Source organism: Takifugu flavidus, chromosome 9 (assembly GCF_003711565.1).
Source record: "Takifugu flavidus isolate HTHZ2018 chromosome 9, ASM371156v2, whole genome shotgun sequence".
Taxonomy (NCBI): Eukaryota; Metazoa; Chordata; class Actinopteri; order Tetraodontiformes; family Tetraodontidae; genus Takifugu; species Takifugu flavidus.
This window is the reverse complement of record NC_079528.1, coordinates 7,793,810-7,807,648: the sequence shown is the minus strand read 5'-3', so window position 1 is coordinate 7,807,648 and position 13,839 is coordinate 7,793,810. Positions and strand designations below refer to the sequence as shown.

Sequence of the window (13,839 nt, the reverse complement as noted above, 5' to 3'; positions counted from 1 at the left end):
CTCTGTATTGAATGGGCTCGTTGTGTGACGTCTGTACCTTCCAGGTGATTGATGACTCAAACCAGTTCGACACGTCTTTGATGAACTTCAGCCTCCGTAATGGTGACTCACATTTGCTCTTTCAGCTAACCGTCATCACGCTAATCCCTGGCTATTGCAGATGCGGTTAAAGCCGAGCCTCTCAGGGTGTTTACATAAAAACACGATGTGAGTGTTGGTGGGAACGCCGGGAACATCTGATGAGTGGGAGCTCTGATTGTCCCCTAGCGGGGGCGTCGGATCACCTGTGTCCCCCCTCCTGGAGGCCGGCGGACAGACGAGTGTTGACTAAGTGGCGCTGACGCGGTGCGTTTGCGTGACTACACTATTTACTGGAGCCCGTCAGTGACACTTGTGCACGTGGAAAATGGACGGGTGTGAATCTGCAGCGCACCTGACGAATAAAACGTGTAATAATTCGGTGAAATCGGGACTCGGCAGCTGCGGACGTGTCTGCACGTGTTTGGATCAGAAACAAAGCTGCACGCAGCAGAAGAGGAATGCAGCCGTTTTACCTTGTTTGTACTTTTAAAAACAGAATATTTCGCATCTTAATTATGTGGTTAAACTTCTATTTCGGTTTAACTGCTAAATAAACCTGTTCGCTACCAGGATCGACCACCAGGGGGCGTTTGGCGCGTTAAACTCTTTCTCGCCCACAAACGGCGGCGATGAGGCCTTCATGGTGACATTTCGGTGTGTCGAGTCTTTTAATTTATCCGTGTTGTGTTAGCATGCTGGCTAATGTTAGCACGCTGGCTACGTGTGCTACAAAAAGTCTTAAGATAAAATGCAAGATCTTTGGCCGCGTTTTAGCCTTTTCTGATCAGAGAAGAGAGATAAAAGAGCAACAAGATAGTTAGCCCCGCCCCCCGGCGTCGGTGGGGGGTCGAGGGGGAGCCGTACTGGTGAATCACTGACCACAGGTGTCAATCATGTTCACCCCAGGTGGCAGAAGAATGCGGTAAACAAGGCTGTGTGGTCCTGGGGGCCGGCGGCGTCCTGATGCAGCGGCGTGATGCTGAGTCAGACGCACCTGCGGGCAGAAAACGCACCTGTGGATATGAGCAGCCGAGGGGGGGGGGGGCGACGTGCGCCGAGGTCGTCGCTGTGAAGAAAAGCTTTGATCTGCTGGCTGGTCCTGAAGCAGAGCATTCTGGGTAAACCCCGAACAGCAGTAGCAGATGCTCCGCGGTGGTTCTTCTTCTGTGGTGCCGCAGTTTGAGGTAACCTCGGCATAGCCGAGGTTAGTGGGAGGGGCTTCCTTCACCACCTGACCACAGCTGCATTACATCACAGTCCAGATTAATGGCTGAGGGGAAGACCGGTGGCGTTCCGGGCTAACCTCCACCACGGCCAACCTGAACTGCACGCTGGGTCCCCAAACCGCTCCGCGACCCCGGAGCGACCTCAGAGACGGGTCGTCTCCGGTCTCACACGTGAGTTTGGACCTTCCTGGGTTAGAATCATTAACCAGAGGGAGCCACGACTCAGCAGAAACGTTCTCAACGTGTGTTTGGAGGCAAAAAAACCAAAAAATTGTAAAAAAAAAAATTCACATGGAAGCAATTAAACCTCAAAACAGCCTTGATTCAAGTTACATTTGACATTTTAATACATGTAATAATAATAATGTTGATCAGGTCTCAAGCTTCTGCATATCCAATGAGCTGGGGGCGGGGCATGGGTGGGGCTAACACCTGACTGACCAGCCTTCCTCCCTCAGTCTCCGCCTCCAGAATCACCAACAATACCAATCGGACCGATCACGCCTCCTTTGGGGTCCGATCCGCTCTTATTTTTCACAGACCCACGTCTGTTCGGCCGTGCAGGCGTTGTCGTTCCACTGACCCGCCCCCGACGAGTCTTGCAGGAGCTCCCCACAGTCCTGGTTCCCTCCGTCGCTGTTGGGCTGTCCGGGCTGCCAGTACCTGCAGAACAAACGGCGATCGGTAACGGATCCAGCTAGACGGATCTCTGCTCTGTTTCCAGCTTTTGGTCGTAGTCGAAACGTAGTAACAGCTGAAGTCACACAGCCGTCGCACGACCAGCGGACAACAGCGACAAAAACATCACACAATTTACTTTTCCTGACTTGGCAGATCTTCTTCTGGAGCTGGTCCCTGACTTTGACGGCGTCGTCGTAGCGCCTCTGAACTTCCGTCTTCGCCCTGTTCAAGGCATCAAAGTTGCTCTGGAGTTGACTCTTGCTGTGGCTCAAAGCAGCGTAGTTCCTCTGCAACTGGTCCTTCTCGGCTTTTAAGGACGAGAAGTCGCCCTGGAGCTGCTGGAAGGCAACTTTGGACTTGTGTCATGAACCAGCTCATGGATCAGACAAAGTAGGGAGAACACACAGGATGGATTTTAGAACAAAGGGAATTTATTGATTGATCAGGCAAAACAACAAACCAAAGCAGAACACCCAAGCAGTCCTGGAGGGAGCCAAGCAAGAGAGTGACTGCCCAGACTGTGGAGCATTTATAGCCCTCACAGCTGATCAGTGGGCTTTCTCCTTGCTCAAAGAATCTAAATTACTCTTCAACGTTTGTTTCTCCCTGTTCAAGGCATCAAAGTTGCTCTGGAGTTGGCCTTTCTCCTTGCTCAAAGAATCTAAATTACTCTTCAACGTTTGTTTCTCCCTGTTCAAGGCATCAAAGTTGCTCTGGAGTTGACTCTTGCTGTGGCTCAAAGAATCTAAATTACTCTTCAACGTTTGTTTCTCCCTGTTCAAGGCATCAAAGTTGCTCTGGAGTTGACTCTTGCCGTTGCTCAGAGCCCCGTAGTTCCTCTGCAACTGGTCCTTCTCAGCTTGTAAGGACGAGAAGTCGCCCTGGAGCTGCTGAAGTTCCCGCTTGGATTGGTCACTTTGTGTTTGGAGGTTTTGGTAGTTGCTCTGGAGTTGATCCTTTTCTGTCAGCAGAGACGTGAACCTCTTCTCCAGGGAGCTGTAGCTGCTCTGAAGCTGAGTTTTAGCGTCGCTCAGCTGCCTGTGCTGCGTCTGCAGTTGGTCCTTCTCCGTCCCCAGTGAGGAGAAGTTGCCCTGGAGCTGCCGAAATTCCTGTTTTGATCTGTCGTTCTCCGTCTTCAGTCGGTTGAACTTCGCCTGCAGCTCTTTCAGATCCTCACGGGAATCGTTGTACCGCGTCCGCAACCTTCCAACCTCCTCTTTCGAGAGGTTGTAGCTAGCTTCCAGTCGGTCTCTGGTGGTTTCCAGGTTGATGAGGGTAACAGAGAGCTGATCTCGTTCGGTGTGGGCCGCCTTCAAAGTCTCCTGTAGTTGCTCCTTCTCCTCCGTCAGGTTTCCAAGTCTGGCCTCAAGGTCTCCCTTCTCTTGAGTCCCCAAGACGAGATGGTCCATTAGTTTATCTGTGGAAGGGAAAATTTGATGAGGAGCGAGATGATTCTCATCACTACCGGCTCCAAACGAAGAGCTGCTCACAGTAGACGAACTGTCCGATGTTTCCAGCCAGCAGGAGAGCGCACGTTAACCACAAACACACGCTCAGGCACCGGGAAGGTGACGTTTTCCTCTGAACATTCCCTAAAAATAAAAAAGGGTAAACAAGATTTAGAATCTCTGTTGGAAAAGTTAGACACAGATCTATGAAAAAAGGGCATTTGCTTTGATCTTGAGCCTCATGAGGACATTTTCCTTTCAATAATCTGTTTGATCCATCCTGTAAACCGGAAAGGTTCCAAGGAGAACCTTTGAAACTGGTGGAACGTTGTCGTGAACGCACGAAACCAGGAAAGAAGCATCCAAGAAGATAAAGAACCACAAGGTTCTTCAGGTTCTGCTGAAGGTGATCACGCACCTTTGGGGATGAGGCCTTCCATCTTCAGGTTCTTCCTCTGATACACGCTGACATCTATTTCCATTTTGTCCATCCTGTCAAATCCCTAATTTTAAATAAAAATAGATGATCGGATGTTTAATTCCGACATTTGCGGATTTGTTCTGCAATAAATCTGACATCAAACCCGGTGACTTAATTATAGAAAATGAAGCCGAAGTGTAAAATCCATAAATCTGCACTCACCCCGCTGCCGCCACAGCCGCCGCGTCGGATTCATCATCATTAAAATCACGCTCCGTTATTTATCGCGCAGAAAGCAGGATGTGAATTTTGCTTATGGCAGGCGTTACCCTCCGCGGCCTGAGTTCTACAGCTTTGCTGGTTTTACTTCCCTTTTCTTTGAACTCCATGACTCTGGCTTTAAGGTTGCTCACTTGGTGTCACTCACCAGACCTCACGCTTCCCAGGCCGTCCGTCCTTCAGGCTAGCGCAGCCCGCGCAGCCCATAATAATCAGCTTCTACTCGTCAGCACGTCTGCCTTTAACAAAACAGGTGAAAGTGGTGCATTTGTGCTCATTTATTTCGGTCAAACAGGGAACGCATCCACTAGCAGCAGCTAGCAGCTGTGTAGCATTAGCATTCATCGTTGCCAAGTGACAAGAGCCGTGTTCATCTTAAGGTGGAATAAACCGGAAAAAAGCAGCTGAGAGATGAGACGTCGGAGGGGGTTTGTGGCAAACGTGTCAGGCGATTTGAGATCAGCCCCCACTCCCATGATGCACTGTGTCTGTTTTAGTTACAGCCTTGAGCGCCTGGGTCCCAGGGGAGTCGGGGGAGGGGCCGTTATCTTTTGGGCCGTCCTCTCGCCAAAACCCGAAGGCCCTCGTCCATATTCATGGGGCTGGTTATGAGTTGACCTCCGTCTGTCGTTCATCCCGAGCCGAGGGAGGTGCGACTGGCACAGAGGCCAATTAGACGTCTCCAAGGTGACGGAGATAACGACGCGGTGGGGGCGTGGCCATGCTGTGTATGGAAGCCTCGCAGCAGGTCACCTGTAGGGTCAGAGGACAGAGGGACAGAGGGACAGAGGGACAGAGAGACATCAACACAAGGTTCTATAGACGGCAGGGAGGAATCCCTCTGTGTCACATTAACTGTAATTAACTGAATTAATTATTAAAAACTGGACGTGTTTTGTTTTCCAGCCTGAAGACAAACATCTGTTTTCTGCCATTGTTAACCAGCTTGGCCGGTGACCTTTGACCCGATGGTGTTCAGAGTCCATTAGAAAAGTTATCGTTTTTTTAATTATGTTCTGAATCCCATGGGTGAAACTACAAACTAAACATTAATAATTACTCCAAAATATGATTAAACGCGATTTTCCAGGGCTTCTCCGGGTTGTTGGAACCAAGTGCCGGTGCAGAACGACTCGTTTGTTCATCAAAACTCAGCCCAAACCCGGCGACCTCGCGGCCTCCGGAGCTCCAGCAGCCTGCAAACGATCCCGTTGGTAATTAACCATCAGTCGACTCTCCAAATCGTCCTGCGAAAATCTCCCTCTCGTTCCGGATTAAATTGACAGTTTGACGGCGCTAAACAACTCGATTAGGACCGCCGGCTTTCATCAGCGCGTGAGTCCAGAGTGCGATAAGCCGGCGAGGGAGCCGGTCCAACCTCGGAAACACAGACGACTCACCCTTTAATGGATGGGACTCGCCTTTAGCTCGTTAGCCTCCGTTAGCACACACCGGGGTCCCTCCCAGGACAACCGGACTCTCTGGCTGCTGGACGTAAATCTCCATTAATCCTAATCAAAGGTTCCCGTTTCACCGATCGTGCTCTTTCATCTCTTTGTGTTGGACGTAAACGCTCCTTTGAGGTTTGGGTCGGGAAGTGTGTTGAAGAGCAGCAGCTTTATCGCTGCGCGGTTGCTAGCACGACGCTGAGGCCCAGAGGCTCGGACCTTTGCGTTTCAGCCAGTCCCAAATAACCCGTTCTGGATCCCTCTGACACGCTTTTGTCAAACCTGGTCTTCACATTTGGGATTCCTGAAGCGAGAGAAGAAGGAATCGGGAAGTCTGTGGAAAATTCTGATGGATACCGTCTCCGTCCTGCCAGATTTTGACGGATTTTCCAGCGGAGCGTAAAGACGGGGCTTAGTGTGAATCCGCCTCCACCACACGGGCTCAGATTTCACCCAAAAACGGCGGAAAACAACTCCGAGGTGGCGAAACGGCGAAACAAACCTGACACTTGAGTCGGCAGGAGGTCCAACACGGCGTCCACGGAGTGACCAGAGTGTGTACGTTTTAATAAAGGTGTAAAAGTGGGATGAGCTGGGATGGTTCCGTCTTCCTGCTCTTTTCGAGGCTCTTCTCCTGACAACAGAGCTCCTCGCTCCAGCGGCCGTATCGGGCCGATCTGCCCCAGTTAACCCCAATCTGCAGCCCAGCCGCCTCCTAATGGAGCCTGTCGGCAGCAGAGCGGCTCGTCCTCGTTAACGCCGCTCACGCTCTTCAGGGTTTCACCAAAAAGGGGATTTTTCATGTCACTTCGTCATGTTTGTTTTTAAAAATGAACTAATTTTAGTAGTCGTAGCTGTAGGGATGGAAGTAAAATGATCTGTTACAAGCTGAATATATATACGGACAACAGACCTGCGGACATTAATGGTAGCTTAGCTCAGTATTAGCTCAGTAAAAAGCCATTTACTAACGGGTTTAATTCGACTGTACTTTATTTACAGCATCATTTAGGAACTTTTTTGAATCTCTTGCTGCTTCTTATCTTTGGTCGTAGCCAGACTGGGCGTTTGGGGTGGGGATGACGGTCTTGTTGCCCACCTGGGGCCTCTCAGAGTCAGCTAGCTGATTAGCATGTTGATCTCAGTGATTATAACGCATCAGTTGCTTAGAATAACACAAATTCCTTTGTGTAAAAACACAAAAAAAAGTCCAAATGTTTATGTTGCATTAGCGCATGTTCGCTAGTTTCCACTCTGATTCCAGTTTATCGTCACTTTTTAGACTCAGACGTACATAAACTTAATATATCATGAAAGGGTTTTATTTGCCCTCTTCACCCTTCACAGCTTGTAAAATCTGACGTTTCTTTAAGCTTTGTGACAGTTTCCCCAACTTTTATTTCCCTCAGACTGACTCTTTCAGACCTGCTGTCGGAGCGAATAATAAAAGAGATTTTTGTGCCTGAAAAGTGTTTTCGTAAAAGTTTTTTTTTTCCGCCGGACACAGACGACGTCGTCGCTCAAACTGAAGCTTACGCTGCGAAAAATCCGGCAGCGGACGGAAACTTTTCTGAGACATTTTCAAAAAAGAGAAAGAGCTCGGAAAGAGAGCCAACGAGGGTTCAGGCAACAGAAACAGAGCGATTTCTTTGTTCGCGCACACCGACACACCGACTGTCACCGCCTGCTGGAGGAGAATCCACCAGAACACCAACGACAGCTCCACTCCTCACACGATATTTGTTGAGCTCCGGCCAGGAAAATACGAGCCAACACAAATTTGCTCCCATGAATCTGCCGCAGTAATAAAACACGGAACAAGATTTACGAGTTTTTCAGCTGCGGGAAACAAAAACATCACTTCTGCGCCGCAAACATCCCCCCGAAAAATGTCGAGTGTCGCCCTACTTACGTCAAACGGCCCTAAAAACCGAGGAGGGGGAGTGCGCTCGCTGCATATTTCTTTGTCCACTGTTTAGAAAAGTGTGTCAGGAAATAAACCAGGATCCATATTGTTCGCCTCAAGTCCGTTCGCACCCGGGACTTCGCGAATACCGACCCGAGTCCGCGGTAACATTTATCAAATTTTTGAGATATTTGCACCAAACAAGCATAAATCTCAACCATCGCGGCCTGAGATGGTTTCCCGCCGTTTCATCAGACCAGAGACTGTGTGCTAGCATGGTTTGGTTCGTTTGCCTGTTTCAGGAGAAGGGCCGTGAATCAACTGTAGGTGTACGAAAACACTGAGAAACTTGTTGTGACTTACGTGACGGATGTTTGTCGTGACAGTAATCTGGTACGGATGTTAGCTAGCTGTCACGTATTCAGTAACAGGACATACACAGATAAATCTGGGTGGATCGCCCACCGTGGATCGGCGATACCGCCCTTAATGGACGAGTTTTAGGGCCTGTTTACATAAAATGAAAATGGCCAAAAACAACAAGATTCCGTCCCATCTGTGCCTCTCATTTAGAGGTAACAATAGAGCCGCTACTCCTCCGGGTTGAGAGGAGCCGGTTGAGGGAGGTTGGAGCCAGCGCGCCCTCCCTGGGGTGGTGATTCAGGCATGTCCATCCAGTCAGAGAACCTGGGGGAGACGTAGGGCACATGGGAGAGATGATATCTCTTGGCTGGCCCTTTAGGGTTTCACCTGAGGAGCCGGTTGGGAGTGGCTGGGGGGTGGGGGGTCTGGCTGATTCCCCTGCAACCCTGAGCTACGAGCAGAGAAGAGCAGTCGTGCTGGTAGAGCTGCGGGGTGAAACCTAGTTTGCTGCCTGCCTGACTAAAAACCACTCGAGTTTGAGATAAACAGACTCGTTTGGCTCGTCAGCAGGGAGCAGCTGGAGATCCGGGGGCTTTGATGGCTGCAGTGCATTCTGGGAAATCTGCACCTGTCAGAGAAGCGGTGACAGCTTGTCCCACCCTTGTTGTACCGCCATGTGTGATCCTTCCCATTAGCAGGCCAACGGTGTGATCGACTTCCTGTCTGAGGCGGGTGAGGGGCCGTGGGGGAGGATCTTCACCCAGCCGTGATGATCCTGTTGGGGGCTTCAGCTCTGCCAGTGTGGTCTGGTTTAGACCGGAGGATCTCCGGTTCTGTCCTGGTTCCCAGCCAAATTCTTTCTTCTGTTAGATGTGTTATCTTTTTCGTCTTCATCGCCTTCACGTCGGTCTGAAAATCTTCTGCCTTTCACTCGTTTTCATCCAATCCAAGTCACCCAAGTCTATCAAAACAGCCATTAGCCGCCGGCTCGTTATGGACGTCACACAGAGTGGAAACATGACTCTGCTGTACAAACAGCAGCAGGAGACACGAAAACAGCTGATCTGAGAGAGGACTCACTGCTCTTTGTTGTCACAGTGGAGACCTGCATGTGTGTGTGTGTGTGTGTGTGTGTGTGTGTGTGTGTGTGTGGGTGTGTGTGTGTACTTAACCTAAAACAGGTTTACCCAGAGCCTACCAGAGTCAGGCTCACAGAACGTTATCATCATGTCAATATTAGCATACAGTACAATTAGCCTGCATTAGCTAGTTGTGACAGCATTAAAATGCTAGTAAATTCTGGAGAACTGGCAAATATTAGCAAAGCTGTTGGCGCTAGCACTCTGGTCTATATGGTGTAACACAGACCTCACGTTCACATATGTAAGCTCGCTTCATACGTGTCACCCACCCACGGGTCTAAAACCCATCAGCAGATGGTGTACGGAACACCGAGGACGCCCGACGTGTGAGCCAAAACGGCCCGGTCTGACTTCCGTCACAAGCTTTTCCATCGTAACGCGCCCTAACGAGTTCAGAGCTTCATTACTGGATGAGCATCTGATCCGACTTCTGCCACAAAAAAGAAAAATTGGAGGGAAAAATGGCCCGCTATAAAGATCCGCTATTGAATACTGGGAGGGCTCTTTTTTCCCCAAAAAATTGCCCCATCTTCATTTTCTTAATGAGCGGAAGAAGCGAGAATGACTAATTATTTTGTGCCAGGGCTCAAGCCGACTCTTGTTCATGATGCTTGGTTATTGTTATTGTGAAAACTGCTGTTGGCTACATCTCTGCACACAATTAACACCCGATAATGACGTGTTTAACGCGTCACGACTGCACCTGCCCCGGGGGTTAGCCTTAGGTCCAACTGACTCATTTATGAGTATCAAAACCTGAATTTGTCAAAAGCATCACGCACACAGAACTTCGTGAATATTTAGCTCTTAATGTTTTGTTCAAAATCCACTTAATCTTGTGTTTGGCTAGCCGACTGTCATATATTTGAAAGCCTGAAGAGAATGTAGCATAAGTAAGCTGTGCTACGCTAACCCCTGTACTGCTGTGGTATCTTTTTAACGTAGCTGGTTGGCGTTTCTGGGGCTAGCTTTTGCGATATGTGTTGTGACACCGCTTCGTTTAGGGTTGCCACGATGTGTACAAGGAGCGGTAATGCTAACACGGAACTGCTAATGATTTCTCCATTTGCCTGTTTCGTTTTGTCTCATTTGAAACCTCCACCCACGACCCAACACGCCTGTCAAAACTGCTGCCTCAGTTCAGAGCCCAGTTTAGGTGGTAACTGCATATTGGTTGTGCAGAGGAAGTGAGCGTCATGCTGGGAATCGCTGCCTAAAGAGGTTGACGGAGCAATTTTCTCTGAAAGCTCAGAGCTTTCTCTGCGTTGGAGGATTGTTGAGGCATACTCGGAGAGAGAGGGAGCGAGAGAGGGAGGGGAGAGAGAGAGGGAGGAGAGAGGGAGAGGAGGGAGGGAGAGAGGCGGAGGAGGAGAGAGAAGAGAGGGAGGAGGGAGAGAGAGGAGAGAGAGGACGAGAGAGAGGGGAAGAGAGAGAGAGGGAGAGGAGAGAGGAGAGGGAGGGGAGAGAGGGGAGGGAGAGAGGGGAGGGAGGGAGAGGGAGGAGAGAGGAGAGAGGGAGCGGAGGGGGAGGAGAGGGCTTTAGACGGCGAGAGAGAGATGATGAGAGGAAGAGGGAGGGAGGAGAGGGAGGCGAGAGAGGGAGGGAAGAGAGAGAGAGAGGGAAAGGGAAGAGAGGGAGGGAGAGAGAGAGGGAAGGAGGGAGAGGGAGGGAGGAGAGAGAGAGAGGGGAGGGAGGGCCGAGGAAGAGGGAGAGGGGGTCGAGACTGAGAGGGAGGAGAGGAAAGAGAGGGAGAGGACGAGAGAGAGGAGATGGAGGGAGGGAGGAGAGGGGGAGAGAGAGAGGAGCAGAGGAGAGGAGGGAGAAAGAGTCCTCAAGGAGAGGAGAGGGGGAGAGAGAGGGAGAGAGAGCTGAGGGAGGAGAGAAGAGAAGGGGAGGAGAGAGAGAGAGCAGAAGAGCGAGGAGGAGGGAGGGAAGGGAGGGAGATGAGAAAGGGAAACGGGGAGAAGGAGAGAAAGGAAGAGAGGGAGAGGGAGGAGGAGAAGAGGGAGAGACGAGAAGAGAGAGGAAGGGAAGGGAAGAGAGGGAGGGAGGGAGAGAGGGATGGAGAGAGAGAGAGAGAGAGGGAGGAGGGAGAGAGGGAGGGGAGAGAGGAAGAGGAGAGGGAGAGGGAGGGAGAGAGCTCGAGGGAGGGAGGAGAGAGGGAGAGAGAGGGGAGGGAGAGAGGGAGGGAGGAGAGGGGGAGAGAGAGAGGGAGAGGAGGGAGAGAGGGGAGGGAGGGAGAGAGAGGAGAGGGAGGGAGACAGCAGGGGAGGGAGCGAGAGGGAGGGAGGGAGAGAGGGGAGGGAGGGGAGAGAAGAGGAGAGAGAGGGGAGGGAGACAGCAAGGGAGGGAAGAGGGAGGGGAGGGAGAGAGAGGGGAGGGAGAGAGCGCTGAGAGGGAGAGAAAGGGAGAGAGAGAGAGGGGAGCAAGAGAGAGAGGGAGCGAGAGAGGAGAGGAGAGAGAGGGAGGAGAGAGAGGGAGCAAGAGAGAGAGGGGGAGGGAGAGAGAGAGGGGAGGGAAGAGAGAGGGGAGGGAGGAGAGAGAGGGGAGGGAGAGCAGAGAGGGAGAGGGAGGAGAGAGAAGGGAGGGAGAGAGAGGGGAGGGAGAGAGAGGGGAGGGAGGGGAGGGAGAGAGAGGGGAGGGAGAGAGGAGAGGGAGGGAGAGAGAGAGGGGAGGGAGAGAGAGGGATGTGTTGGAACAGGAAGTTCAACAACTGTCCTGAGATGGGAGTAACATGGCAACGACCCACCTGATGGGCCTATTTCTTCAGTTCAACGAGGGTAATTGAGGCCCCCCCCCACCCCTGACCCCTCCCACCCCACCACCAAAGCAGGACAAGGGCAGCTCGTCTCTCGCTGCCACGTGTCTCTATAACTGATGTCGAGCGTATCGATCCGGCAGCAGCGAAGCCTTTAGCTAATGAGTTCAGCCTGGAATTAACGGGCAAATGAGCCAAATACAGCCAAAGCAAATCTAACGGATCCCTCCGCCTTCATGAGGAGATTGAGTTCTAACTGTAAAAGTATCGTCACTGGGTTGGTTTTACGTGATCTCTTTGTCGGATTGCGAGTGTAAGTTACTTTTAAACGCTTTAATTTGCGTGAAAGATTTCGACTTCTCTGGCGGAAAGGCAACAAAGACGTCTTTGTCGAATCCGAACGGAGTCTTTATGGAGCATTTTACAGCTCTGATACACTTTGGTGAGTATTTACGAGGGATTTTACTGCGCAGTACCCTCAGCTACCCCTCAGCCACCCCTCAGCCACCCCTCAGCTACCCCTCAGCTACCCCTCAGCTACCCCTCAGCCACCCCCCCCCCCCCCCCCCCCAGCACCCACCCTCGCATTAAAATGCCAAATCAATCCGAGTGGAAAAGAGAGAGGAAAAGTTAAGACCCTGTGCTCTAGGTGCAGTGACCCCTAACCCCATCAGACTCTGTGTGTGTGTGTGTGTGTGTGTGTGTGTGGTGTGTGTGTGTGTGTGAGGCAACAAGCGGTTAAATAAAGAATGTATGGAGAACATTGGTACCTCATAATTGAGCCATTTGTTCCAAGGCCTTAGCAGTGCAGCCCCCCCCCGACACACACACACACACACACACAGCAGAAGAGCAAATTCTGCGAACAGAATGACAGAAAATACTGTTTTAGACAGAAAAGTTCTGTCTTTGCATCAGAAACAGGAAGAACAGGAACAGCGAATCAATCACACATTTGTTCCACTAATCACTAATTTTCAATGATTTCCTACATTTCAGACAATGATGACGACGCTGGGAGCATCATTTAGGGGTTTGTTTGTTTTTCTGCACACTGTAAAAGAAATAAAATAAAATAAAAATAAGCCATTCGCCCACCTTTTTCCTTGGTAACCGTGGTAATTCAGTGGAAGTCCAGAGGAAGTGAAATTATCAGCATGCTGATGCGGCAAAAGTTAAAAAAAATTATAAAAATTCAAACATTTAAATCCAGTTACAGTGCCCCTCCGATTAGCTTTATTGCCCCCCCTGGAAACACAAAGTGCAGCTTCGGCCGAGCGCCTTCCCCTGAAACACGACGTCCTTCTCCACACAGGGAGGATCATTAGAACAAGGTCAGCAAATGTCCTAAACACAGGACAAATACGCCTCCTCTTAAGGGTGATGTCTTAAAAATGGATTATGCTAGCTCAGGTTTCCATAGCGATTCTGCTGAACAAAAAGGATTTAACAATATTTTTGAGCTTTTACAAAATTTTATTTGAATCTCTAAAACCATATCTTCCCCTAGTGATGACAAACTAGTTTATTTTATCCCTTTATTTATTTAGTTTTTTCTGTTCCAACTAACTAGTTTAGGCACAAAGATTGCAGTTGGGCAGCTAGCGCTCGTTAGCGTTGAGGCTCATACACCACTGCGAGAGAGGTCTTGTGTTGTTTTAGCATCAATCATTCAAAATGTGGGTTATGAATTTATAATAGCGACTTTGTGAAAGTAAAACCACAGGGAGAAGCATTAACCGACAGCCACACTGACACTTAGTCCAGCCGATGTCTCCATTTGTTTGACTTCAAACCAATAAAATTCGCAGCTGTGCTAGCTGTACCTAGCTGTACCTAGCTTAAAGCTACAGTCAACGTTTGTTCGATTCCATTGATTGTTTGAATCGGCGAGCCTGCTGATTGAAACTCGCAGATTGTCTATTAAATTTACATAGAGTTTAATTTTAGAACAATCAAATCTTAACAAACGTTGTCGATATGTGAGCCGAACACCCCCCCCCCCCTCGCTTTGTCTCCCTCCCTCTGGGGACATAAATATTTCAGGGGGCTGTTGTTAGTTCCAGTCTGCTGGGTTGGATCTGCC

The 13,839-nt window shown here is 50.2% G+C and overlaps 1 protein-coding gene across 1 annotated transcript; it reads right to left on the bottom strand.

Annotated features, from left to right (window-relative positions):
- Window positions 1–1,834: 1,834 nt before the first annotated feature.
- On the bottom strand, window positions 1,835–4,508 carry LOC130531886 (C-type lectin domain family 4 member M-like). The gene is made up of 6 exons (XM_057044063.1): window positions 4,080–4,508; window positions 3,855–3,939; window positions 3,479–3,580; window positions 2,575–3,405; window positions 2,118–2,295; window positions 1,835–1,970 (listed from the first exon to the last, which is right to left on the bottom strand). Exons 2-6 carry the CDS (start codon window positions 3,925–3,927, stop codon window positions 1,835–1,837), a joined length of 1,320 nt encoding a protein of 439 aa, XP_056900043.1. The 5' UTR covers window positions 3,928–3,939; window positions 4,080–4,508.
- Window positions 4,509–13,839: the final 9,331 nt, after the last annotated feature.